The sequence below is a fragment of the Balaenoptera musculus genome, chromosome 11, assembly GCF_009873245.2.
Source record: "Balaenoptera musculus isolate JJ_BM4_2016_0621 chromosome 11, mBalMus1.pri.v3, whole genome shotgun sequence".
In the NCBI taxonomy this organism is placed as follows: Eukaryota; Metazoa; Chordata; class Mammalia; order Artiodactyla; family Balaenopteridae; genus Balaenoptera; species Balaenoptera musculus.
The window spans coordinates 86,752,376-86,779,965 of NC_045795.1; the positions used below are offsets into that span (position 1 = coordinate 86,752,376).

General features: G+C 43.2%; 1 protein-coding gene across 1 annotated transcript in view; it reads right to left on the minus strand.

Moving 5' to 3' along the window:
* The window catches only part of PDZRN3 (PDZ domain containing ring finger 3), a 248,774-nt gene that overhangs the window by 218,084 nt on the left and 3,100 nt on the right, over nucleotides 1-27,590 (minus strand). The window contains exons 2-3 of the mRNA XM_036869714.1: nucleotides 14,710-14,796; nucleotides 8,420-8,527 (exon numbers count right to left, since the gene is read on the minus strand). Of these exons, the coding sequence (XP_036725609.1) occupies nucleotides 8,420-8,527; nucleotides 14,710-14,796 (195 nt within the window). The remainder of the gene's footprint in view (nucleotides 1-8,419; nucleotides 8,528-14,709; nucleotides 14,797-27,590) is intronic.

Below are 27,590 nucleotides of genomic sequence, written 5' to 3' on the forward strand. Positions count from 1 at the left end.
GCGCTTGCAGCCGCCAATTCCACGCGGCTGAGTCTTCCACGCGTCATTCCCAGTGACAATTCCTAATCTAACTCTCCCTGCTCCTGTTCCCAGCCCCCTCATCTATAGGCCCCGTGCTTCGTTTTTGTTTCCAAAATGATGTGGACCTACTGCTTTCAAAGGTTCTCCCAGAGTCTCTCCTACACAGCTTATTTTACATATACTTCATAGTTGATAATTTAAGTCAGAGCATTCCAAACATACCTTTCAAGTCCGATAAAAGTGCACCTAGCTCTTTGTGTCTTACACCAACAGACAAAGACAAAAACTTAATTTTTAAAAAAAATGATGTGGGTTCTTGTTCTCAAAACCCCCATACTTAAAGATAAGGGTCTAGATATGGTGTACAAAGAAGACAACTGAATATAAACTGTATCTTATCTGTACTGTTGTCAAGGGTTTGTTGTTTTGTTGTTGTCTGGGAATTACCAAAAATTTAATGTTTCAACCTAATCTTTATTCAAAAAATTTAATAGGGATGCCAGTCACTTCTGATTTATTCTTGATTTTAAAGTGCTTTGTGGATGATCTAAATAACTCTTTGTACTAAGGGTTGACCATGAGGGGATAGATTTAAAACTTCTGGGGAGCCACAACTCCCACAAAAGTACACAGTGTCAAGAGGAAGTGAACTCTGATAATCTGGGCAGAGAATGGGAGGGAGGAACTTCCAACAGCCTGGTTCCAGAGTCCCAGCACGAGCTGCCCACCCATCTCATACCTGAGGCCACCTGCTAGGAGCTTTTGGAAAAGAGAACGACAAGTAATGTACAAAAGGAAACACACAAGCAGGAGTCAGCTTTGTGATACTTAAAACTCAAAGGAAACTTCTAACTCACCATTTTTCCTCTTTACTGTTTTCTGGATTATAAAAAAGAATACTCACTTCTCTGGAGAAGTCCAACATTATAGAAAGGTGACTTAAAAAATGTTAAAGTTCCCCCATAATCCCACTCTACAACATTATATATAACTTTAGAATGTTTTATTACCTCAGAGTGCTTTTTCCTATGAAAAGACTAATATACATAAATGTCTTTAAAACAAACAAATTGCATCACGCCATATGTTTTATTCTTCACCCAACGTTTACCTGGCTGGTGTGCAGTGATGTCTGTTACAAAGATGTTCACGGAAAACCTAGTTTTTTTTTTGTTTTTTTTTTTAAAGTTAGTTTTAATAGCAAAACTAGTAAGAAAATAACAACAATAATAAATATTACCAAGTCAATACATCAGTATAGTCATTAGAAAAAAATTAATACAAAATGTTATTTTTTTAAAGGCAACTGGGAGTAAAGAGGAAATACTTGGTGTTAATTGGTCACAATGTTAATTCTAAAAAGTATGTCTGCCTGAAACAGTTCAAGGTTTCCTCAATAATCCTGCAGCAGCACTACATTCTGGCTAAAACACACAAGAGGAAAACAGATCTCAGAAGTATTTTGCTGACTTCTGTAACTGGCTTTGGTATTAAGTTCTTGTATCAGATACTAAAATTTTAATTTGAAAAAAACCCCAAACAATTCTTCATATTGGCACTTAAGAGCAAAAATCCTTTGACCTATGTTATCTCCTTGCTCTACCCAGACAGCATGACAGGTAGGGGAGACAGAGAGTAATACTCTTCCCACTTTAGAGATGAGGAACTCGAAGCTCAGCATTTAGGATACTAAGACCACAGAGCGAATAAACTGGTAGAAACCTAAACCTGGGGTCCTCATTTAAATCTCAGGGCTCTTTCCACTTCCACATGTGCCTGCTAATACTAAGGAAATCAGCTGCTTTAATTTTGCCAGAACTTCCATTGCTATGGTATAGGCTATAAGAGTAAGATGAAAGTGAAAAGCTTGTTTAAACAGGGGGAGGAGGGAATAAAAACCAAGATGCAACAAAGGTGTCCACTTTATTTTACATCTGAAGACCAAAAAGAATGACTGATACATTATTATGAAACACACACCATCCCAATGAAAGGAGAGTCATTACTTCCAAATGATAATGTAGTCATTCCAAAAACACCGTATGAGTCCAGCCAGAGATAACAAATCCAGAGTCAAACTGTCACCCCTCCTCTCTTGTGTCCATGGCAAACATCACTAAATGATCACCACACTCATCCCCACTCAATCCAGACATGGTCTCAGAATCCTTCCACATAGTAATCCAGGGTACAACACTGTCAACCAATCGAAATTGGTAACTAAGATGAAACTCTAGTCTCTGCCTCTGGAAATGGAGAGTTGGGGTCCATTACTAATAAGGGGTCTCTAAAACCTGCTTATTTTTGCAGCTTAAAAAGAATCTTCTCAACATAGCTTGAATTATACCACATCTCTTTCATCAAAACAGATTATTTGTGTAACTGAGGTAACAGAGATTTCAAATTGACACGAATAGGTTTTACTTCTCAGGAGGATAATTGCCACAGAATTTTTTCCTCTCCTCTGCTGAGTGTGGTCCATGGCTATCAGTCACTACAGAGGACAACAGCATAGCCCCACGTATTTATTTTTAATATTACCCCCAAATGGCTTGGGCATATCTCTGCCTGTTTAGCAATAATAAGTTTCCTGCATAGAGTTACACAAGAAATACCGAGCCTTTCTTACCCCATAATGAAAGAAAAATATAATTACAAAATCACCTACTTTAGAGCATATTTTTCCTCCCAAAATCAAACCAAAAATAATATGGAAATATTTTAAACAATTTTCATCAACAATTTTTAATTCACTGATAACATCTAAGCAAAGATCAGAGATTTGATTCAAAAGAAAAGAGTACATTCATCACTATTTCAAAAGGGATTCCTCTAGGAGTTGCAAATCTTCAAAGGAGGAGGAGAAACTTAACCATGCAGACTTGGACTGGAATTAGACGTACTGACACAGGCATAGTTTTCAAAGTATATAAAAGGATGAATAGAGAAATAGAAGGAGAGATGTGTGTTGTTGTTGATGATGATAATATTGTGTGTGTATGTGCATATTTACATTTTCTACCTCTGATGAGACTGCCTAGAAACAATGAAACCTCAATTATAACCTCATATAATTATATATGATCACCCTAGCACCCATATGTTGGTTTCTAAACGCCACTCACTCTTCACTCAATGGAGTTAGAGCTACTCAGTGGAGTTAGAGCTACTTGGAAAAAGAGCTGATTCTAGGGCTGGGGCAAGGAAAGTACAAGATGAGCCTGGGACATCTCGTGGTGCCACAAAGTAAGGAAGTGCTCAAAAACTGATGGAAACATGAGAAAAGGACAGAGGTACTAGCTTGAAAAAGCTCCTCCTGGCCAAAACTGGCCAAGGTGACCACCAAATTATAAGAATCCATGAGTCCATACTGAAATAGACAGACAGACAGACAGATGGAGATAGGTAGAAAAAAACAGGGAGGAAAGGAACACTTCTTCTTACAACTCATAAACATAGAAGGAATGTACTTAGTAAATCACCATTCGTCAACCATTATAATAATAATCAAGTCAAGTAAAATCCATAAGTGGGTGCTAAAACCAGTGTATGAGAGTTTGAGTCGCAGCAGGATATTTCCACAGCCTCAAAGTATCCTCCACCCTCCCCGACAGGATACAAGACAAAGGAGAAAACAGTACCTTTACAGCAGACAGACCTGGCAGGTAAGACTTTAACCAAGCAGTCCAAGTTAACATCACTAATAAAGGGACAAAGTGACATCGTGTGACCCCCGACAGGATGCGCTGAGAAGGACATTCTATCACTTCTTTGGTATTCCTGCCCAAAATGTATGGCCTGAAGCCATACTCATGAGGAAACATCAGACAAACCCAAATTGGGAGACATTATACAAAAGACCTAGTTTGTGTTCTTTGAAAACATCAGTAGCATGCAAGACAAAAAACTTAAGCCACTGCTCTAAAGGAAAGGAAATCAAGAACTATGACAACTCAATAAAACCTATGATCTGCGGTTTTCTCTTGCTATCAAGGACACTGTACAGATTATTAGAAATCTGACTAAATTCTGTAGATGAAACAATAGGGCCCTACCAATATTAATTTCCTGATTTAGATAAATGGATTGTAGTTATGTAAGAGGTCTTATTCCTAAAAAAAAAAATACACACTGATGTATTTAGGAATAGGGGTAGAGAGAGAAAGGGATAAAGTAAATGTAGATGTTAATGCTGGGGGAATCTGGGTAAAGACTGTACAGGAATTCATTAATGCAAGTCTGAAATTATGTCAAAATAAAAAGTTAACAGAAAAAAAAAGAGCGTCTTCCTTTTTCTAAAACTAAATGCTTTTTCAGGTGAATTCACATGCCACCCTGCAATTTTAGTTGGTGGGAGAACATTATCTTCACTAACAAATAGTAAAATCTCGCTTTACCAAGTAGCCTAGCTCGGGAAGGGAAGGCAGTGTTAATCTGTTCTAGTCAACCCTGTAACCCAGCCTTTTGAGCAATGACAGACTAACCAAACCTACAGCAAACAAAACAGAGAATGACTGATTTACACAAAAGCCACTGAGCTTACACACATTCTGTGACCACATGTTTGGGTCTTCAAATCATAACACTCCCAAGATGAACACGTATTTACAGAGGATTGTACAAAATAAAGGTTAGTGGCAACAGAGGGCTTCACTCCCTGCCTTCACTGCACTCGGAGAATTGCATTTACTATCTCAAAGCAGAAGAGGACATTGCATTTAGCCCAGACAACTGTCACAGAAATTCACTTACCGCCAAATGAGAGACGAGCAGAATGCAAGAACGAGCTTCTGAGCAACGCACCTTGCATCATAAGGTTTGGGAACAAGACAAATCTCTACCCCAGTCATTCTCCCTGGGGTCCCTATCATAACCCGAGGTAGTGCTGGAAACCTATGGAAGCATTTTTCATTGTCACAAGGATTGGGGTGGGGACCAAGCATGCTAGAAGCCCTAAACGCACAGAGTCTCGGGCAATGAAGAATCATTGGGCTTCCTGAATAACCTTCCCGTATCCTGCCAGACATTAGTAAAGGTAAAGTAACAAACGTTTTATAATTACCTGAGGGTACACCCTAACTCTGTTTTACATATAAACACTGAGGGTTTTTTTGTTTTGTTTTGTTTTTGCAATTTAAATGCATACAGATTACACACCCATGTTCACAGCAGTATTATTCACCACAATGTAAAGATGGAGGCAAGCCAAATGTCCATCGATGGATGAATGGATAAACAAAATGTGGTATATACTTCTATACATACAATGGAATAGTATTCAGCTTTAAAAAAGATGGAATTCTGACACATGTTACAAGTCCACAGATGACTGTGGAGGCCACCACGCTAAGTGAAATGAGCCAGACACAGAAAGATAAATACTGTAGCATTCCACTTATGTGAGGCACCTAGAGTAGTCAAATGCATAGAAACAGAAAACAGAAGGATGGCAGCCAGGAGCTGGGGGAAGGGGAGGAGGGGTGGGTTAATGGCTACAGTTTCAGTTTGGGAAGACAAAAAAGTTCTGGAGATGGATGGTGGTGATGGTTGCACGATCAAGTACTTAATGCCCCAGAAAAGTACACTTACAAATGGTTAAAATGGTAAATTTTATGTTATGTATATTTTACCACAATTTTTAAAACACACACACACACACACACACACACAAAGACGTGTGTAAATCAAAGGAAGACTGTATTTAATTGTGCCGTATCTTAACCACAATCTGTTCACCACCGTGGAAAATCCAATCGTGGACGGCGATGCCGCTCGTGGTGCCAAACTCCGCAGCACCGCCTTCCTGGACCAGCAACTTCTGTCGCCGGTGCACCGTGCCGAGCCCACAAGGAGATGCCAGCGTCTGGCAGCAAACATCACAGTGGCTTCTAATGCGGCCGTGCCCGAGCATTTACACACCGATATATACATTTTACTATAAATGATCTTCCTGTTATTTTTCTATTAATGACAGTATATAGGTTCTACCATTAGGTGTGCATGTATATAAATATTATCGATGAATTTCGTTTCATGAGAGTATTGATGGCATTTCACAATATTTCCGATAAAACACAAGGCGAGCGTGCTTGGTTCTGATGTGGGTGAGAACTACAGCTCCGGTCTCAGGGAAGAAAGAGCGGTAGGAACAGAGTAACCGTTAACAACTCTGCAGTGAGGACGAGATTTAGTCAGTCTCTATGGATTTAATATAAACGTCCTTTTGCCAGGATGAAAGTTCTTATGGTGAAAATCTAGTGGGAGTTTGCTCACTCCTCTGAAAAGGAAGAAATATGGAGGAAAACTAGAAAGCCCCTGACTCTTCTTAGTGAACCCACAGGCACACTTAAAACAATCAAATTCATGCCTGGTAATAAACTCAGACACAGACAAGGTGAACAGGAGAACATCGTTTGCAGGCATGCGAATCACTGTATCATGTCAAAAGAGATTAGGATTTGACGGAGAAGGGCACGGGGTGTCAATTGCAATTACACATATGTTGTTTCTCTATTGTGATCATCCTTCTTTCCATCTCAGCACTGGGACATGATTAATATTTTACATACTATCCAAAAGGGGAATGTGACTTACCAGAAACAGTACTAAATGTTTCAAACACAGATCACCCTTTGCCAAGAGAAAATCCTGCCCAGCTGTACATTTCTCATTTGCAAAACATAAGAGCAATGAAATTCCATTACTTACAGAAACTGGCTGTTCCACCAAACCCTTGGCAATGGAAGCTGTACTTATCTTTTGGAACAACAGTCCAGAAAATGTATTCTCTCTTTCTTTTAAAAAAAGACAGTAAGGACACATTTGAGCTCTTGAAAAAGCGTCTTGCCCAAGCAAATTCCTGGTAGGGAAAATCCACTCCCCTGACCAGGGAAATATGAAGATTGACCCTAAAACATGCAGCAAAAAGATCTCCAAGCTTAAGAACCCTTCAAAAAGTCAAGGGGGATGTAGCAGTATTAATGATGTCCTTAAAACAAAATCAAGTATCCTTTTAATATGTCAATTGTCACACTGCATCCACTCCTTCAGAAAAGTAACTCTTATACCCTAACTCGTTCAGTTCGCTTTCTTGGGGCGATATAACCGTCTGTTTCCCTAAGGATATAAACTGACCTGAAGCGTACTGCTTTGCACATTGCAGAATTCATCCAAACGAGACCAGAAAAGCAAGACTCTGTCGTCCTCTCTCCAACGCTCCCTTCCCTGGAAGCACATGGCCACATTACAGTGGGTTACAGGAACTTCCCTCATGGCTTATCACATGGTCAGAGTTCCCACTCGGTACAAGGTTTGAAACAGACCACAAATATACTCAAGAAATACAGATGCTATGCAAATGTGTGTTTGGAACATAAAACATGCAGTGGTCACAGTACCATTTTTCCAGTTTCCTGTTTAATGTGCTGTATTATGGCTACGGCCCATGGGGGAGTTTCTTATGGGCTTCAACAACTCATCCTGGATTCTCCTATTTAATTTTTTCCTCATAGGAGAGCCAACAAATTGAGCCCATGTATATATATATATATATATATATATATATATATATATATTTACCCATTAAAAGAGCAATCAAAATAGCCAAAACCACCAGCAAAATATAGTCATTTGTATCAAACTTTGCAACAGGAGCCCACACAAGCAGGCCCTGAATCACTCTTTCCCTTTCAGCAACTCGGAGCATGCCAGGACACTGTGTGACCCTATTCCAAAGTGTCCTGTGGCGGGACAGAGGGAGCTACCTACCTTCCCCGGCGAAAATCTATAAAGCCCCTAAGTAAAAGTTTAAAATGATGAGTGAAAATTGAAAATGAGGAAGTGGGTGATGAGACGAGTGACCGTCCTGAATATCAACCTTTGCCTGCACGTCCCCGGACAGTCAACTAGTACAAGTGACAACAGGCAAAAAAGACACGCATAAAAGAGGGATACGTAGAAATGATTGTGTGTCATGAGCCCTGAGGACGTTAGAGTGATTCCACAGCCGACACAATGACCCCCTCCCTGGTCACCGATCTGAACAGAGCCACCATTTGCACCACAGGGACTGCTCACCTGGTTCTAACTAACACACGACTCTCCAGTGGTTTTCACACGAAGCTCTAACTGAAGCACGCAAAACAGATGCGCGGCCGCGTGACAAGAGCCAAATCGTCAACAAGCCACTCATAATCTGGCTTCTCTGCACTGAACATGAACAAAAGCTTAAGAGCAAGGCAATCAGCACGCAGTCTGGTCCCACACCATCGGAGAGGTCTGACTCCTGCCTCAAGAGTCACCAGCTGAGGCCTCCCTGCCCCACCGAACACCCTGCCTTGAGCCGGATGAAGACGGGATGCCATTCGGCCTATAGAAGACCCTGGCAGTGTCCACATACCTCGATAATCCTGTCGTGAATTTGCAGGCCTCCGTCCTTGGCTGCAGGTCCACTGTCAACTATTTTGGATACAAAGATTCCTTCACTGGACGATCCATCTTGGTTGTCCTTTGGGTTAAAAAAAAAAACACACATGAATGCTAGGCATTAAGTTGATCATGAAAATCAAGCTTACACTCTTAAAACAGTAATGGGTTCTTGCTGGTGGCACAAGTGGCAACGGGGTAAAAGCCAGCTGTTTCCCCTGATATCTGTTTTAAACTAAAATTAACATGTGATAAAATAAGTCAAGCCATACCAAAAGGTATAAAATGATAAGCCCCTGCCATCTCTAACCCACTGTCCTTCTACCCCTTCACTGCATCGAGTAGCACTTTATCCATCCTTTCCAAAACATTTTCATGTATCACCTTCCTAAACATGTATTTCTTTCTTTCTTACACACAGAAACGGGATTATGCTCCCCACGTTCTTGGGTGCCTGGCCTCTTTCACTTAACTTTAAAAATGTTGGAGATTCTTCACCATCAGGCCCACTGTCTACCTCACTCCCTTAAGTGACTGGACAGTATCCCCACAAAGGGATAATTAGCACTGTTTACAGCTGTTGCTGTTAGAGACTGTGTCACCTCTAATTCCTTTCTATCTGTATTTTGAAACATCTTTGCTAGTATATATCGGGGCAAATCCCTAGCAATGGAACTGCTGGGTCAAAGGGTATGTATATTTGATAGATGTTGCCAAACTACCCTTCAGAGAGCTTGTACTTACAGCTCATTAGACAGTGTATTCTCATATCCCCACAAGCACAGAGTATTATAAAACTTTTAAATATCCAATAATCTGATGGTGAAAATAGGCGTTTTATCTTTGTTCTGATTTGCATCAGAAAAGCCCACCACGACCCCTCCCCCTTCCTAATAAATTCTGATCTCCAATCTTCTTGAATCCCTTTATATCTTTCAAAGTCCAGACTGAAACTTTCTGGGAAAGAAGACGGCTCGCTGCTCAAAGTCCTCCCTTTATTTAAAATCAAAAAGCTCCAACAAACTCATAAAAAAAAAAACCCTCACAGCTTGTTCATGAACTTCTTTCCAAATAGCACTGGGATGAATGCTCTCCAAGTGTGTGGATTAAATTTCTCGTGATTAACAGATGGATTTATAAATGCAATGGCAAAAGCATGTGTTGTTTCCAAACAAAAGCATTTGGGAAGTAAGTTCAGGATGTTCCACAAAAACTCCAAAATCTACCATCGTGGTAATTTCCCTGACATAACGCCATAAGAAGGTCCACTTCAGTACTAATTTCTCTACATGCAAATACATCAAAATTCCATTTGTTAAAAAATAATTATGAAAATACAACATTTTCCTCTTTAAACTGCAAAACAACAACAACAAAAACAAACCTATATTCTAAAGAAAGAGAGAGATGGCTTTGAAGTGGTTCAATCTACCCCTTGAAGTATAACAGCAGTAACCAAGGGTGGGAAAATGCACATTCTCCATCTCTTCTGTTCCCTCCCTCCCCCGCTTCTCACAAAGACACACACACACTATATAATGTTATAAATATGATTCAAAAGACACCAAAATCACAGGCAAAAATGAACATTAAGTGTTTTTCCCAACATTTATCCCCACAAGACAAAGATAAGTCTCTCACTGCCATCTGGATTCTATCAACACTCTTCCAAGAGAGAAGGGTCTGCAAGTCTGTGGGTGTTGTGCTGGATCAGCCGGCCCCCAAAGGCACCCCTAGCCAGCATCACAGCACTCCGCTCAGGCCTTCACTGTCTGAATTTCTATGAGCCTCCTTTCTCTCTCACAGCCACTACTAATGATGCACGCGTCCCAAGGCATCTCTGTAGCTCCCTACGTGCCTGTATCAGATACAGATACAGATACAGAGCAGTGCAACAGCTTCTATTTACTGACACACACTAGGTACCAGGTACATAGTGAGTGTACTCTGTCCACCACTTAATCCTCATAATAACCACAACTGGTATGTAATATTATTATCCATTTCATAGATGGAAAAAATCTGAGACAGAGAGGTTAAGTAACCTACTTAAGGTCACACAGCTAAGAAGTGGCATAGGTCACTTTCAAACTAAGGATAGGTTGATTCTCTTATACAAGCTCTAAGTGCAATGCTGTCTCCCATTGAGAAAAACCTCAAAAATACACATGAATTCCAACATTCCAGGCTATGGGAATATTCCACTAGAGGAACCTGAAGAGTCTCAATGGACCACAAAGGATTTATGGAGAAGCTTGAGTTCCCTAAGAGATGATGTCAATATATCAAATGAAAAGAGATCTGTGTTTACTCTGATTTAACTGTTTTGCATTTCTTGGCTGGGGAGGAACGGGGGAAAAAGGGGATGGGATTTGGGCTTTGGCTTGATTTGCAGAAAAATACATCATACACAAGTAATTTTTCTTAAGGAGCATCAGAAAGTCCAAGCAAAAATTAGAGAGGAACAGGCAAGAGCAAACACCACAACTGAGCTTAAATAAAGACAGTGGTAGGGGATGGGAACAGAATTCAAAAAATACAGAAAGCACAAAATCAAAAAAAAAAACCAAATCAAGCCCGTCCCTGATAGCTAGACTTTTCTCTTAAGAGACATCTCTTTAGTCTTTGTTTGTTGGCTCCTCTCCTAACACATTTTAAGGTAGAGCTATGCATCAAGGTGAACCAAGATGAATTAGGATTTGTTTGCTTTTGGTGGCTTGAGAAACAGAAAAATGAAAGGGACTGTTTTCATCCCAGGGGTGCCTAACAATGAAGTATATTTGCCAAAGGCTGATGGGAAAGGTCTGATACACTACACTGGCTGCTGTTTCTTTAGGGATACGAGCACTCATGAATGGGTGATGTGATTTTGCTAAGAGCATCATGCAATGAAAAGCCTTATGTCAGAGCCCCCTGGCTGGGTTTATGCCACAACCCAACCAAGCATCCAACACAGGAATTCCTTGGGAAACACACACGTCATGTGCACGGTGTTCTACTTCCAGTAACTGACAATGAGTGCGCATTGTAGCTCATCCTGGCTTTTTAGCCTGTTCTCAATGACCTGCCAGATTTCCAGGCAACAGTGAAGAATCCATTTAGGTTTCCCTTTGCTGTTTCTGCTAATCAGCACAAGTTTTTAAAAACACAACGGCAAACACATGCATATGGAATTCAATTTTCCTCCCCAGGGCCATGCATGGAGTTCTTGCAAAAAGACCACATAAACTGAGAACACTTTTGAATGCTACAACATTGAGTCTGGTTTGTGCTTAAATCACTTTTTTTTAAAGGAAAAAGAAAATGACCTAAAACATGTTCTTTGGTAAGTCTGAGGAAAAAAACAACAACTGCATTCTAGTGAGGCTGGAAGCATCCTTTCACCCCTGGGGATGTGCAGAAACTAAACACCATCTTTTCGGGCTTTCCCATAGTTGGCTGCCCAACAGTTGTCAAGCCCTAGGCTTGCCTCTCCATTTCAGGCATTTTGCAAACATCAGGCTCCCTTCTTCTATGTACACTTTGGTGTGTGCAGAAGAGATCTTCCTAGTTTGGGCGCTTTTGGCTGCAGAAACTTCTGAAACATCTAAAAGTGAAATGCATCTTCGTTTACGGTAGTTGTTTCTTAAAACTGGTAATGATGGGTATGGAGAGGAGGAATAAAAATTATGAACAAAAACCAAGCACAGCCAACTCTCTGTTATTTGTGCCAAACGGCAAAACACATTCTTGACGGTAAGTTGGAGAACTTGGGTCCATCCGGTCCTGGTGTTTCCTAGGGACAATTACTGAGCCAGTCAAGCCCCAGTTGGCTCCCTCAGCCCCTCCCAGAGCTGGAGAGCCTAACCCCTGGCAGCAAGAACTGAATCAGAGCAGCACCGTGACATGCCGCCTAGGATCTCTCGGTCAACTGGAAAAAGGAGAAAGCGAAAAGTCCCAGCCTGACACAATGTTAGTTTCCTTTTTTTTTTTTTTTTTTTTAATGGGTGTCAGGAGAAACCTGCTGGGATTTTTGTGTTTGTTTGTTTTTTATAAATTTATTTTATTTATTTATTTTTGGCTGTGTTGGGTCTTTGTTGCTGGGCGCAGGCTTTCTCTCGTTGCAGTGAGCGGGGGCTACTCTTCGTTGCGGTGCGCGGGCTTCTCACTGCGGTGGCTTCTCGTGTTTTGGAGCACGGGCTCTAGGCGCGTGGGCCTCAGTAGTTGTGGTGCACGGGCTTAGTTGCTCTGCGGCATGTGGGATCCTCCCGGACCAGGGCTCGAACCCGCGTCCCCTGCATTGGCAGGCGGATTCCTAACCACTGAGCCACCAGGGAAGCCCACAGTGTTAGTTTCTTATGAAACACCCTGAGACGATGGGAGGAACACAAGGGTGTGTGCACAGTGCTGGGGCCCAGCCAAGTGGGACCGGCCCCTACCCCCGCCCACCTTCATTCTCCTCATTGTCTAGAAGTGTTCTTTTTTAAGTATGTTTTATAAGGCAGATAATGTATTAGTTTATCATTTTAATGACTACGTATCACGTACAACTAAGCTGTCGTTTCTTACAATCAACGGTGTGGAAGTTTCTTGCAAGAAACTGTGGCCTTGGCTAAAAGCAAAGGGAATTTAATCATAACCCGCCTCTGCTTCTCCAGCCTCCTTCTGACCACTTCCTGCCACCCCTCAACTCTGTTCCTGTCCTTGTCTGGGCTTCCCTGGGTCCGCCCACTTTCTTTTAGCTCAGTGGTCTTCAAAGATGGGTATTTGCAATGCAACACATTGGAATGACAAAAAAGCATTTTAAAAATCATATTCATATTTTAACTTCATAATTTAAAATGACTCTTTTGCATGTAACTTTTATAAGACAGGTAACATTAGTTCAGTAGTAAATATATTTATAATCTGTAGCTAACTAAATATGCTCTTTTTTTTTTTTTTTTTTTTTACAGTTAAGACTGCTCAACTAAATGTATTATATATGGACCCTCTGATCTAGCAAACTCCTACTCATCCTTCAGAACCCAGCTCCAACGGCCCTGCCCCAGGATGCCTCCTTCCCTACGGTTAACGGCCCCCCCCACTCCACCACCCCCACGCATCTTTAGCTGGACCCAGGCACAGCGTATATCAATGAGAACAGTGTTTTCCTCTCCTAACTCATCAGTTCCTCCATCTGGACTTGAGCTCCATGAAGGTGGGGGCAAACATTAACCACAGCTGGATAGCTGACATCTTCTTATCCTTTAGGATTTGCCTTAATATCCCTTCCTCTCTTTCCTGATTACTCTAGCCAATGGTGGCCCTTGCTCCTCGGTAGCTACCACATGCCATCCTCCCACTTTTTACCCTTCATTGTACTTCTCCCATCTGTAATTACTGTATTTGCTTGTTTCTTGCCCAATATCACCCAGGACATACACTCAATGACCACAGGGACCCAGTCTCCCTGGCCAGTATCTCCAAGCCCCTAGCGAACAGCCTGTGTTCAATACTTATTTGTTGAATGAGTGAATCTGATTTTCTTTTCCCTTCCCTTGACTATTTTCCTTCAAAGCTAACAAACAAGGAAAGGGTCAGCCCAAGAAAAGAGCAAGAGATGACACATACTCGGGCAATCCAGCGTGAAAGGTGAGATCCCAAAACACATCCTCTGCCACCCCCCAGAGCCCTCTTAGCAGACATTCTCTTTGCAATTAAATTGACAGATTTGAACTCAGTCTCTCTTTTCTGGAGGAGGGGATCATGATGAATGGGGTGAACAGCTCCAGAGGGAAGAAAGAGCATGGGATGCACTATCCCACAAATGGGGGAATTGCCCCTGACTGATGAAGGGCAGACAGAGCAGAAGCCCCGACCACATGGCCAGTCTCAGAGCCCCCAGTCTAGCAAAGTCACTCCGTGCAACTGCACACGTCTCACGCCACGTGCCTCAGCTCAACTGCTACCCGACCAGACACGCATCCCCAAAGCTAAACAGCTAAGATAAGCTATTGTATGACTAGGACAATGCTACATTAGGAGACCACGATGAGATAAAAATCCCCCAAACTGAATCACTTCGCTGTACAGCTGAAACTAACACAACACTGTAAATCAACTATGCTTCAATAAAAAAATAAGATAATAAAAATCCCTGAGCGTGAAGATGTCAGATATACAATGAACTCTAATTAGAGCAGAATGAAGTGAGCAAGGTTTCCTACCCCTCACCCCCCAAACCCTGACCCCTCTTCCAGCTGCATTAGGGACAAGAAAAACCCATTTCAGCAATTAACATACCACACACGGCCGGCCACCGATAATATTGAATCCCAGGGAGCCGGAGTCCCGATGCAGGACAAGAGTCAGGCTTTTTGTTTCTTCACCCTGCAGGGAACAAATGAGTTCAAAATTTTATTTACAAACAGCGAAAAAAAAGGGAGGAATTTTCTCTCTGTCTAAGTGGACTCGGGCTGCTGAGCATTAAAAATCCTACGTCTCTAGAGAAGTTTAACCAGGGAAAACTTTGGGGGCCCATGATGAAACTCTGTCCTGCGCTGAAGAGGTTACAAACATTTCTTGATACCATCTAACCCTGGAGCAATCACTGAAGAACGTTTGGAGATGTCCAGACACGTGTAATGAATATTTTCTCTCAGTGACACCATGGTCTGCAAACGCATCTTTCCTATGGCCAGCCCAGTGCAAGCTGGTTGTCTAGATAGCTACTGTCTGTCTGTTTCTCAACCATTGTCAACAGCAGCATTCACGTTATGTCATGAAAGGTTCCAACAGCAATCCCCTTGGAAGTCTGTGTGCACGTATGGCCCATCAGTAGTCATCTGTGTTTGGGAGACTTGGGGGGAAAATGGCTCTTGAAAAGTCAGATGCAAACATGGGTGGGAAAAAGAAAAATCCTGAACCTTACTGAAAAGGGGGGAAGGGGCATTTTCACAAAGTAATGACTGTCCAGTCCTGAGGGGATGCAGAGTGTGCAACAGAAAACACTGTTTAAGGTAGGGGGGCGGTCCACCTGAGCCCCTTTAAATCAAACAAGCAGAAATGGCCCCAGCAGGTCTCAGAGGCGCAATGTTCAACAGTCAAACAGGATGGAGATGCCAGGGCACCCCAACTAACACTCTCAAGTAACAGACAGATAAATAAAAATAGATTTAACCTTCTGCACAAACTATCACTTAATAGGCTTAGACATAAATATTAAACTTGCTGATACACCTCTGAAACAGTTCCAACTACCTGAATGATATGCAAAACTCCACATATACTGGCTATAAGTTTACAATTGCTTCACTCATGTTTTCTGTTTAAACAGGGTATCATTTAAATGCGGTAATTTTTTTTACGCTTCTCAAAAACAGCACTGACAGCTTATCACAAAGAGGTTTTATTCTGATATTTATTGCTTCCTGATGAAATCTGCGCTTTCTACTTCTGCTGGGGAAATAAGTGGCAACATTTGAATGACATGAATGCAAATATCTTATTCGACCTCCACGGTGGCAACGAAAACCACTCTTGCCAACTGTGCAGTGCCCAGTGGTTTTTCTGGAGCACTGCTTCATTTATTGCTATAGTTGTCAATGTAAAACCCTGTTCCATATTTGGCCCAGAAAACTGTATGTAACACAGCCACACACACACTAAAGACTAATGGGTCTCAGGGACTTCCCTGGTGGTCCAGTGGTCAAGAATCCATGCTCCCAATGCAGGGGGCACAGGTTCAACCCCTGCTCAGGGAACTAAGATCCCACATGCTGCGCAGGGCGCGACCTAAGACATTAAATAAATAAATAAATAAATAAATAATAAATAAAGATTAAAGTTTCTAAAACAAAAAAAACTAACGGGTCTTAATGTGTAAAAGTATCTCCAAGCACTTAAAGTTCTTAGCAACAACGGCTGTTTCTCATGACTAGTTAGTGTATAGCAGAATTCAAAATATTTTCAAAAATGTCATAGAAGTCTTAGCATCAATTACTAAAACCCTGTAAAAACAAAAATGATAATTTATTAGTAGAAAAAAGCAGTTTCTGATGAAAGAACTAGGTGTCCTATATGAACAAGACAACAAAATCTTCATTTCTGCAGCGTCATTTACTCAATGCAGAAAATACAGTAGGTAAATATAAAAGAGAAGCGAGTCTCTATCAAGCTACTGTACCTTAACAAAAAAACAGCAGCGCCTCAGTAATGACAACCTATTTATGAACTTAAAAAAAAAAAGTCCGGGGCTTCCCTGGTGGCGCAGTGGTTGAGAGTCTGCCTGCCAATGCAGGGGACACGGGTTCGAGCCCTGGTCTGGGAGGATCCCACATGCCGCGGAGCAACTAAGCCTGTGAGCCACAACTACTGAGCCTGTGCGTCTGGAGCCTCTGCTCCTCAACAAGACAGGCCGCGATAGTGAGAGGCCCGCGCACCGCGATGAAGAGTGGCCCCCGCTCGCCGCAACTAGAGAAAGCCCTCGCACGGAAACGAAGACCCAACACAGCCAAAAATAAATAAATAAATAAATTTAAATTATTAAAAAAAAAAAGTCCTATTCATAGCACCACCATCCAGAGCATCTATCAACGCTATCAATCTTTACTGTTCATCTGACCTGCAACAAGAGAACAGGCAACAATATTCACTGCTGTAAGAGAATAAACGTTCAGAATCACCCTAATAGTTTTGAGATGTAAATACAATGATGTGCAAACTGGAAGAGTTTATATCCTTCTGCCTTGGAAACAGAAAATGTTGCTAAGTCCATTTCTTGCTTTGTTATCTTAGAGAGGTGAAAAAGTTAGAAATACATGGGAATTTGAGAGAGTTATCATACATATCTTACATTTCTGGCTTTCATAACTAATCAAGAATAGACACTGTACAGTCACACAGTAATCCAAGGCAGATGTCTCTGGTTGGACAAGCTCAAATGATGCACAAAGGAGAATGCACAGCCATATGATTAAAACAGACCAGTTTTAAATCTACTGTGTGACAACTATTTATTCTTCTAAAAAATGAAAGAAAAATAAAGAAATCTCATTGCATTGCATTAACAATGATAACAGCTAACATTTACTGGCTCTTTATCATGTGCCAGAAATTATATTGAGCACTTAAGTGCTTTATTTTATTTAATAATCCAACCAATGTTATCAACTGGCACTATTACCACCCTCATGATACAGGTGGGAAGGCTGAGCGAGAACAAGTAAGAAAGCTGTCCCTTGTCAAAGAGCTAGTAAGAGGTCAAGCTGGGATTTAAACCCATGATCTCCCATTCTAGACCTTAATTACTGTCTACACTAACTCCCTTTTCGTGTGGAACATAGAAAAGAGTGCCATGTAGACTAGCAACATATTTGGTCCCACCCAAGATCGTTCCCTTGTTGGAGTTCCAAAAAGTTCCACAGAGGAACTCATCATAGGAGGTCTTACCCAGGAAACCAGTATCAGAACAAAACTCCAAACTCTTTAGTGAACTATTTATCTCCAGAAGACCCAACCTGAGATGCCCAAAGACACCTAGGTCTGGTCCCAAACTCAAAGATCTCCCTCCAGGGACAATGGAGACCAACTGAGACGATGCCTGAAACAAGATTCCTCAGTCAAATAGCAATATGCAAAGAACAATCAAGTTAACTGTCTACACCTCCTTCCCAGATGCACTCAATCCCAGGGAAGAAAGAAAGTGGGTTCTCATTTTCTAGAAGTGTCTTGACCTAGTCTGTTGTCCAGGACGGACAGACACTGGTTTTAGGTGACATTGCCTATTTTAGGACTAATTAACAGGACTGAGCCATCATGTGGAAGATTCAACACATGATACTGGGAGCGATGACAGAGACGAGAAAAGCTCTGCCTGAGCCGAATTCCTTTCATTTCTCCATCTAATGACCAAAGGTCATTTCCTTTTCTCCGACACCCGGAGCTTGATCCTGATTTTCCCTTTCCACTCCCCTTCCCACAAGCAACCTTAACTATCAATACTTTCATTTAATTTCTGATTCTTCAGAAGAAATAATAGAGAATTTAAACACTAGGCTTCACACAACAGCATGTTTAACAGGTTAACCTTACTTCCTGCTTAATTATTTAACCTGTTCCTGGGTTCAAAATGCATCAGATCCAGGGCATTTAAATGATTCTCATTCAATTATATCCCACTGAGTGAAGAGATGTACAAATGGAATAAGGACAAAGGCTCTCATCAATACTGTGTTCCCGGCTGTTCACAGACATTATGTTAATAAGTGACACTGTTCATCTAAAGGAAAATTTAACTTGTATTGCTCTGTTTTGGTAGTTTAGCAGAACCCATGCTTTGAAACTTTCTCAGTGGCTTGGTATAGTAAAAGAAGGGAAAGAGGACTTCCCTAGTGGCGCAGTGGTTGAGAATCCGCCTACCAATGCAGGGGAAGTGTGCTCGAGCCCTGGTCCGGGAAGATCCCACATGCCATGGAGCAACTAAGCCCATGCACCACAACTACTGAGCCTGTGCTCTAGAGCCCGCGAGCCACAACTACTGAAGCCCGCGCACCTAGAGCCTGTGCTCCGCAACAAGAGAAGCCACTGCAATGAGAAGCCCACGCACCGCAATGAAGAGTAGCCCCTGCTCGCCACAACTAGAGAAAGCCCGCGTGCAGCAACGAAGACCCAACACGGCCAAAAATAAATAAATAAAATAAATAAATTTTTAAAAATATATATACCAATTAAAAAAAAAAAAAGAAAGAGCTCTGTTTCACAAAAACAACTGAATAACTGAAACATCAGCCTTGGGAGGCACGTATTATATCAATGCTCTACACCTGAGAAACTGAGGCTCGAGAAATGCATACACTTGCTGAAGATCACGTGGCTCCAAGAGGGAGGGGCAGGGTTGGAACCCAGGTCCACAGGACTCCAACACCCATGCTGTTCCTCCTGGGCTGGTAAACGTGTGCATCCTACCCTAAATTCCTTTGCCTCAAAAGACACGGCTTTCACATTACAATGTCATGAAGGACTAGACATCTAATTAGCTTTGTAATTAGAGTTTTAAGCAGGGCTTCTTTGGACTATGCAATAACAGTGGCAAAGATTAGAGTATCTATTATGTAATTAGAGTTTTAAGCAGGGCTTCTTTGGACTATGCAATAACAGTGGCAAAGATGAGAGTAGCTATTATACCCTGAAGGGTGTCATAAGAATACTATACCTTTGACAGGAACAGGGTGATGGTTAAGATCTTGGACTTCATAGTCAGAACCTGAGTTGAGTTTCCTCATTCTTAGAATGAGGATAATAATGGTTTCTTCTTGAAACATGAATGAGATAGACTATCACTGCCTAGTGCCCCCGTACAGGGCCTGGTCAATAGCAAGGGTTCCAAACACGAGCAGAGCACAGCGTGGGCCGGACACTAGCACATCTCAGCACTGAGGCCATGGTGCTGTTTAACCACATAAATGACTCTGCTACAAAATTCTGGAAATGAAGAATGTCTAATCCTAAGTTAACTTACTCAGTCTACAGCAAGTTTGGGAGAGCTGAGGCCTGAAGTTAAGGAAATAAAGACAGTTGTACATTCATCCCAACATCTGGCCATCTGATGGGAGCTATTACATCCACGTACCCATTCCTCCTTTTCCCAAGTCTGGAAAAAGAGCGGCACATTCTTAGAGGACTGCACAAGTGCCAGGAGACAGATTTTATCCTGGAGGTGGTGGGAGACAGACATGATAAAGAAGACAAGGGGAGCAGCTCGGCCTGGACCTTCAGGGGCACAGAGATGGGACGGGCAAAGGGTACTGATCAGACGGCTGTGAGGCACGAGGAGGGGAAATCGGACATAGGACATCCCCAGGCCTGGAGGGAGATGGCCCTGGGAGCAAAGGGGGTGGGGGAACAGATGGTGTTTCCCAACAGGACAGGAGAAACATCAAGTCCCAGAAAGTGTGGGCTTGGATATGGACAGTGGAGGGAGGAGTGGGGGGCACAGGATACCCAGGTATTGCTGAGACACTTGGACACCTCCCAGTTCTATCGGATGAGTGAGTCTTGATGGGCTGGGAAGAAAACAAAACGTGAAGAATAGACGGGGGGTGGGGGGAAGAAACAACAAAAATGGAAATGAGATAGCACCTCCTTGGCAGCTTTACCTAGAGCCACCCTCTTCCTGAATGGCAGGGTCTCTTCCCTTCCGGAGCCAGGATTCAGGAGGGAGAGGCGCTCTCACCAAGAGCCCGGGGTGGGGGATGGAGAAGGAAGATGCCTTCATATTCTGGAGTCCAGCGCCAGCACTGCCTCCTTGGGAGAAGGGGCACGAAGCTCTAACAGATGCTCAGCACCCTGTCTCCACCCCAGAATCCAAATCAAGTGGACAGTCAGGCCCCTAGTGAAGTGTAGGGTCTCCTTGGGAGATGCTTAGGTCTTTAGGATTGAGAAAGGGCAGAGAGAGAGTAACCCTGGAGAAGGGAGTGTGGCATGAGCCATCCACAGCCAGTAAGTTACAAGCAGAAATAGAAGCTCCAAGTCCAGGAACATACACTAGATTCTGCTTCAAATAAGCTTGGCTATCATATTCAAACATGTAACTACCGATCAGTGTTAAAATCACCCAATTTGTAATCTGCTCCATTCAAGGTCTAACTGAACAAGAATTTGGGGGGGGGGGGCGAGGAATAAAAGCCACAGCGAAAAAGCAGAAGTCAAATGTACTTTGTCAAAAAGACACCTTATGGTGGCTGTTTTTCTTTTAAGTCCAAGAATGCAAACTGTCTTCTGTGGTAGAGTGCCTCTTCCTTTCAGCGTCACTCTGTCACCGTTCTCCTCCAAACAACCCAGCCTCAGAAGCTTGGACGCCAGCCATCTCCTAAGCGGTGTGGCAGCCCCCGAAGTCCATCATGCCGCTGTCGATGTGGATTCTTTCTAAAAACTCCTTTCCGCCCAGTGACGGGTGTTCCTTGATTATTGCTGTTGTGGGACTTGTAGCCGAGAACGGGCTAGACTGGAAAGCTGCCCGGCGGGTTGTGAGAACCGTAATTGACTGACCGCTAGTCTGTGTATCTGGGGTGACACAACACCTCTCAGCCTCAGATTATGCAAAGCTCCCAGAGACTCGCACAGCTGGGAAACAGCTCTGTCTGTTGACTAGTGACAAGAGAGCGCAAAAATGTGGAGGGGCGGGGCTGGGGGGGACCAGGAGGCAGAGATGGCTGCCAGAAATTCTGTCCTAAAGAGAATGGGGATGCCTTCTCTCCCTGCACCAAGATGTTTCTGTCATCTTCGTTGGTCAAACTATGTTTTTAATGAGGAAGCAGCTTGGACCAAGCCCTCCCTGTAATTCCAAGTCAGTTCTAAAAGAAGGGATTCTTGGAGGAAGAACAGAAGGGGAAAACTGTTCAAGCCTAAGACTGAAGGTAGTCGTGGGAATGATGCTTGAAAATGAATTGGAAACGGATGAGACAGTCAACTGAAGTATTAGCAGCGTTTATCTGTCACCAGAATAGGTGCAGAGAGGATGAAAAGAGACAAAGGGCAAGGGAAAACAGGCAGAAAGGAGCAAAGATATAGCTTTTATGGAGCCATAATATCTACAGAACAGGATATATTCATCCACAGCCAAAGAAGATGTTTCTGAAAAATAACCTAAGACATTAAGTAAAGATTGTCAGTGCTGCCCTAGGCCAAACATATACACATATTTTAATCTGCTGCTATATTTAGATAACCTAAGAAATCCCTAAGTCTACTTCTCTATTTCCATGAGTTTGATTTCAAGTCTGTATCTCTCATGTTTATCATCCGCTCATCTGCTTTTCTGGTGAACGCCCACAAGCGACGCTTTCACCAACGTACAGACAACAACAAGCCGAATTAAGGTGCTGCAGCATTTTCACATTTCCACTTGATGGACTACAAGGTGATTTCAGTTTTTGAAAAGTGATCATCCAATTACCCAACCTGGAGCATTTTCCTGTCCAAATCAGCAACAAAGCAAAGGCTACCCAGCTGCAAAGTCCTACCTTCTCACTTACAGGCAGGTGGGAGCTTGGCCTGGCCCATTCCTCTTTAGCTTTGTTAACTGCAGTTGGATGAACATAAATACAAGTAAACACCCAGTACCCTCACCTTATTCGTGCCTTCAGCCTCCTCCTTTACACCTTAGCTCAGAGTTGCTACCCAGATGCAGTGAAATTGACTTGAATATCCCTCTTTCACAAAGTTTCCAGCACTGACGAGCAGTCAGAGAAAAGAAAGCCAGAGATTCTGGTCACCCAAGGGCATTCCATGGCTGGCAATGAGCCTGTGATCCTTTGAGTAAAAATCCCTTTCCTTCTTCTCTATTAAACCATCTCCAATTTCTAATGTTTCTTCAGTGATTTACTTTGAAGCACATCCCTAAACCTATAGGTACTTAATAAACATTCACTTAATAAATGTTCAACAAATGCTTGGTAAGCCTTACTATGCACATTATGTTCATCATCTCATTGAACCCTAATGCCAGTCCTACCAGCATTACCCCCTTTTGGAGATGAGGCAATTCAGGCTTAGAGGAGGTTAGAAGATCCTCCCAGAAGATCCTCAACAACAAGGCAGAAGGAGCACAGGAGCCCGGATATCGCCAACTCCAGGGTCTGATACTAATCACATGACAGCTCAGTTCAGGGTACCCTGGAGCTGCTGGTGACACAACCAACCCTGACCCACCACCTTAAGGCGACTTCACCCCCTTCCTGATCCACGTGCAGCAAAGACAGAGGGCACCTGAAAACAGCTCCTAGCAAAATTCTAGGGCTGACCCCTCTGCCCAGGACTCATTTCTGCACACCCGTCGCCCGCTGCCAGGGTAAAAGCTCATCCAACCACCCCTCCTGGAGAAGGGGCTGCTGCAGGGCCCACGTGCACACAGGCTGCACGTGGCTCCGCCCCTTAGGCTCCCTGTAAATAGACAAACGGGATAGGGGAGAAAGATGGACGCTCGGGTCCATCTGTTAGTTATTTTCTTTACAAGGGTAATCATTATGTTACACCACTTCCCTTTCTTATTGGAACAGGCTTATTAGAACACCATTAGTCTGGGGGGACAGAGGTGACCCACGGCTAAAAGGCTTGGCTGAGCAAAGAACAGCAAGATGTGTTGTTTTCAAAGGCACAAGTGGGTGTCTGATTGATCCAGGGGTGAAAGCCGCTCAAGTTCCCCTTTGCACCCGGCGGTGCCTATCCCAGCGCCTGAAACGCAGTGTGTAAGCATGTGAGGAGCTGGACTGAAAGAACACATTTGGAAGAATTTCATTTACTTCCTACCATCAACCACTCTTTAACTTACTAGGTTCGAAATTAAGGAGATGAGGCATGATTCCATCCAGGACACCACCTCTTTTCCCTTCCCTTCCCTTCCCTTCCCTTTCCCTTCCTTCCTTCCTTCCTTCCTTCCTTCCTTCCTTCCTTCCTCCCTCCCTCCTTCCCTCCCTTCTTTCCTTCCTCCCTCCCTCCCTCCCTTCCTTCCTTCCTTCCTTCCTTCCTTCCTTCCTTCCTCCCTCCCTCCTTCCCTCCCTTCTTTCCTTCCTCCCTCCCTCCCTCCCTTCCTTCCTTTCTTCCTTCCTTCCTTTCTTCCTTCCTCCCTTCCTTCCTCTCTCTCTCCCTCTAACTCTCTTTTACAGGCAGGACCTGTTTTGTTTTCTATTGCATGTGCTCCCCACCAGACCTCTGGAAACAGGAATCACAGTGTGGGGTGAACACACCTCATCACCATGGACCAGAAGCCATCACACCAACTAAACGGAGCCAGAAAACGATGCTGGGGAAGCTGTTTAATCTCTGGAGTCTCTCTTTTTCCATCTGCAATAGGAAGGGTAATGGGCTGTGGGTACTAACCTCACAGAGTCTTCCTGAAGATACACCCACATCTCTAACCCGCACAGCACTTGCACGTATAGTAACAGTCCTTTGGAAACCCTGTATGAGACTTTGGAGGGGACACTGCCTCAGGAGAAAATACTGTTCTTATTTTGGTAACAGCCTGGAGTCGGGTGCTGAGTTCAAATCTCAGTTCTACACTTAGAATCTGTGTAACTTCTGGCCTTAACCTAGCTGTTTTATAATCTGTTTTACAATCCCCCTCTCTTACCAAAAAAGAAAGGGGTCTACCAAATGAATAAGATGTGTGTACATACACAATGTACCCTAAGTGTATGGCACCCAGTTAAACTCAATGAATGTTATTTCCTTTCCTTTTAAGCTCCTTAGTCTACAGCCAACACAAAACCACCTTATAAATAGATTCTCTCTCATCAAATAGTTTTACAGAGAAGCAAACATCATTTGTGAACTCAGAAAGAATCACTTACAGATAAACGGCAACAGAATTCCCAATTCAAATTATTCAGTTATGATCATTCAAGCCAGTGTAGCTGGGTAACATATTTGTAAGCCAAATCCTTATTTTCTTTATAAATCACTGAAATGAAATGGATGCAACAGCCCACAATTCCTTTAGCGGAACTGGGCTGTTCTGTAAGACACACCATGGAATGGCCACTTGCTGACACTTTTCAGAAACAGAAAAGACACTGAACTGTGAACATTCTAACAGATACATTTCAAACTGTTTGGACATCTGGAACACCTTTTCATACAATTGTCTATTAGATTCACTTATCTCCAGGAGTTCTGAAATGGACAAAATCGTTTCTGGGATTTGGGAGTTTACACATATTGATCTGGGTGGATCTGGGGAAACAAAAGCATGCCTCCCACAAACCTGGAAACAATTTTGTTAACTTGCAGGTCACGGAAAAACTCATTCTTTTTTAAGAGTGAGCTAACAAGCTCACTCTTGGTTAGCAATCTGAGAAGTTTCGATGACTGACAAGACAGCCCTTTCGATCTTGAATTTATTCACGGAACAAAGACATATCGAGAGTTCACAGGGTACATGGTAATCGAACTGGTGCCGGGATACGCAGCCCTGAAGAACACACACGTGGTCCTTCCTTTATTGTCCTTCACAGACAATAAACAGATCTTCCCATTATTCAGTTACAGCTGTGATGAAGGCCATGCAGGCGGAGCACCAAGGTGAGAGTCTCAGGGCACCAGACCTAGTCTGTGAGGTCAGAGAGGGCTTCCCACAGGCAGTGATGCCTGAGCTGGGATGGGAAGGATAGAAAGGTTATCTAGTCATGAGCAAACCCTAAGTGCTGACAGAAACGCAGGAGCTAGAAGGGGAGAGTTGGAAAACTTGCCAGTTACCTAGCAATGAGCAACTGGAAAGACTATTCCAAGGAGAAAAAAGAGCAAGTGCAAAGGCCCAGGGGCAGGAAGGAGCTCGGGGACATATTCACGGACCTGCCAGAAGCCAGTGAACCTGGGAAGAGAGACTAAAGGGGAGAAGAGTACAGGCAGGTGGAGGCCAGCAGGACCCAGAGTGTGCTTGACCTTATATCCACCCAAGAGAAACTCAGGGCACAGCAGGGTTGAAGGAAGAGTGACATCAGATTTACATTTCTAAGAAATGATTCCCAGCTCGAGGTAACTGGAGGGGAGCAGGAAGATACATAGAGGGAGCAGCTGTGACCTAGGCAAGAGGTTATGGGGGTTGAGACCAAGGCTGATTTTTGTCCCACAGGGAACAATGGCGGTGTCTGGAGCTATCTGTGACTGTCACGACGTGAGGCATGCTTCTGGCATCTAGTGGGTAGAGGCCAGGGATGCCGCTACACGTCCCATAATGCACACAACACCTTCCCCACAACACACACACAACCAAGAATTATTCACCCCAAGATTCTAATAGTGCTGAGGTCAGGAAACCCTGGTTTGGACCAAGGTCATCATCTGATGGGATTGGAGAGCAATGAACAGATTCAAGAAGTGTTTAGGAGGTAAAATCAACCTGATTCAATGACACACTGGAAGTAGGGATACAAGAGCAGAAGCTATCAAGGCTGGGTCTCAAGTTTCTCAACAATTCCAAGCAAAGTTACGCCCAGAACTTTCTCCTTCCCAGAAAGCCAAACAAGTTTTTTGCTGTGGAACGCCTCTGTTCTTAGAATCAGGGGGACAAGTCAGGGTAGGAAACTGAGGCTGGGAGCCCAACTCTTTAACATCCTCAAGCATAGCATTACCAAGTCTGCTGTAGCCCGGATGAGGCTTCAGATTGGTTCAGGAAGCCTTTCTGGACCATGTTACCTATCATATAACTGCTAGGCAGTCTGGGTTTTAGAACTTCACCCTGGTCTTTCAAAAAACGTTCAGGAAGGGATGTTCAGACGATCATCAGTAAAATCATAACTGTGTGGAAAGACCAACATGTGTTGATCTATATCTGTACTTGAGCCTAAACTCTTTGTCTAGCTCAGTAGCTACCTAAAATGTGAGAGGTGGCCCAGCAAGAGCTGGTAGCTTGTTAGAAACGCAGAACCTCAAGCCCCATACCAGCCCTGACGGATCAGAATCTCTCAGGGTAAGAATCTGCGCTTTAACAAGCTTTCCAGGTGATTCCAATCATGTGAAGGTTTGAGAAGACCTGTTTCAGCTCACCTTGTAGGGCAGGAGAAACAATGCCTAGGTAGGTCCAAACCCTAAATGCTCAGCTGGTATCAAAAGTCCGAAACCTTATATTATTTAAATAATGCCAGATCATTTTATGGAACAAGTTCTAGGCCTTGAAGAAAGGGTATGGAAAAATCTTCTGAGTCTTTCTTATCTACTTCAGCTTGTAACAGAGAGGTAAATGATAGGACTTTAAAAAAAAAATAATAAAAGTGTTGTGCATGCGAGTTTCCAAGCAATATAAATCCTTCTGCTTTTTAGAAGAGAATAAACAGTACCCAGCAGGAGCAGAGAGTCTGGCCAATGAAATAAACAAGTTCTTAAACAGCTTGCAGTGGGAGGGGTCTGTCTGGCAGACGCTGGAACAGCAAAAGCTTTCCACAAGGGCCACTGAGGGTTAACCTCAAGGCAAAAGGAGCGAGCTTCCCCCTAAGGCCTGGGCTGGGACCAGCCAGGGTCTGAAGCCAGAACAATGAACTAGTGCAGCTTTCAGGCCAGGCCATTCTTGGCTGTCTTCAGGCCCAGCAATGAGGTCCATAAAAGTCCCAAGCAGCTCTCCAACTCCAGAAGGAAACTTTCTCTGTAAGCTCAAAAAGCAACATCTTGTCCCTAAACTTAATGCCCCTGAC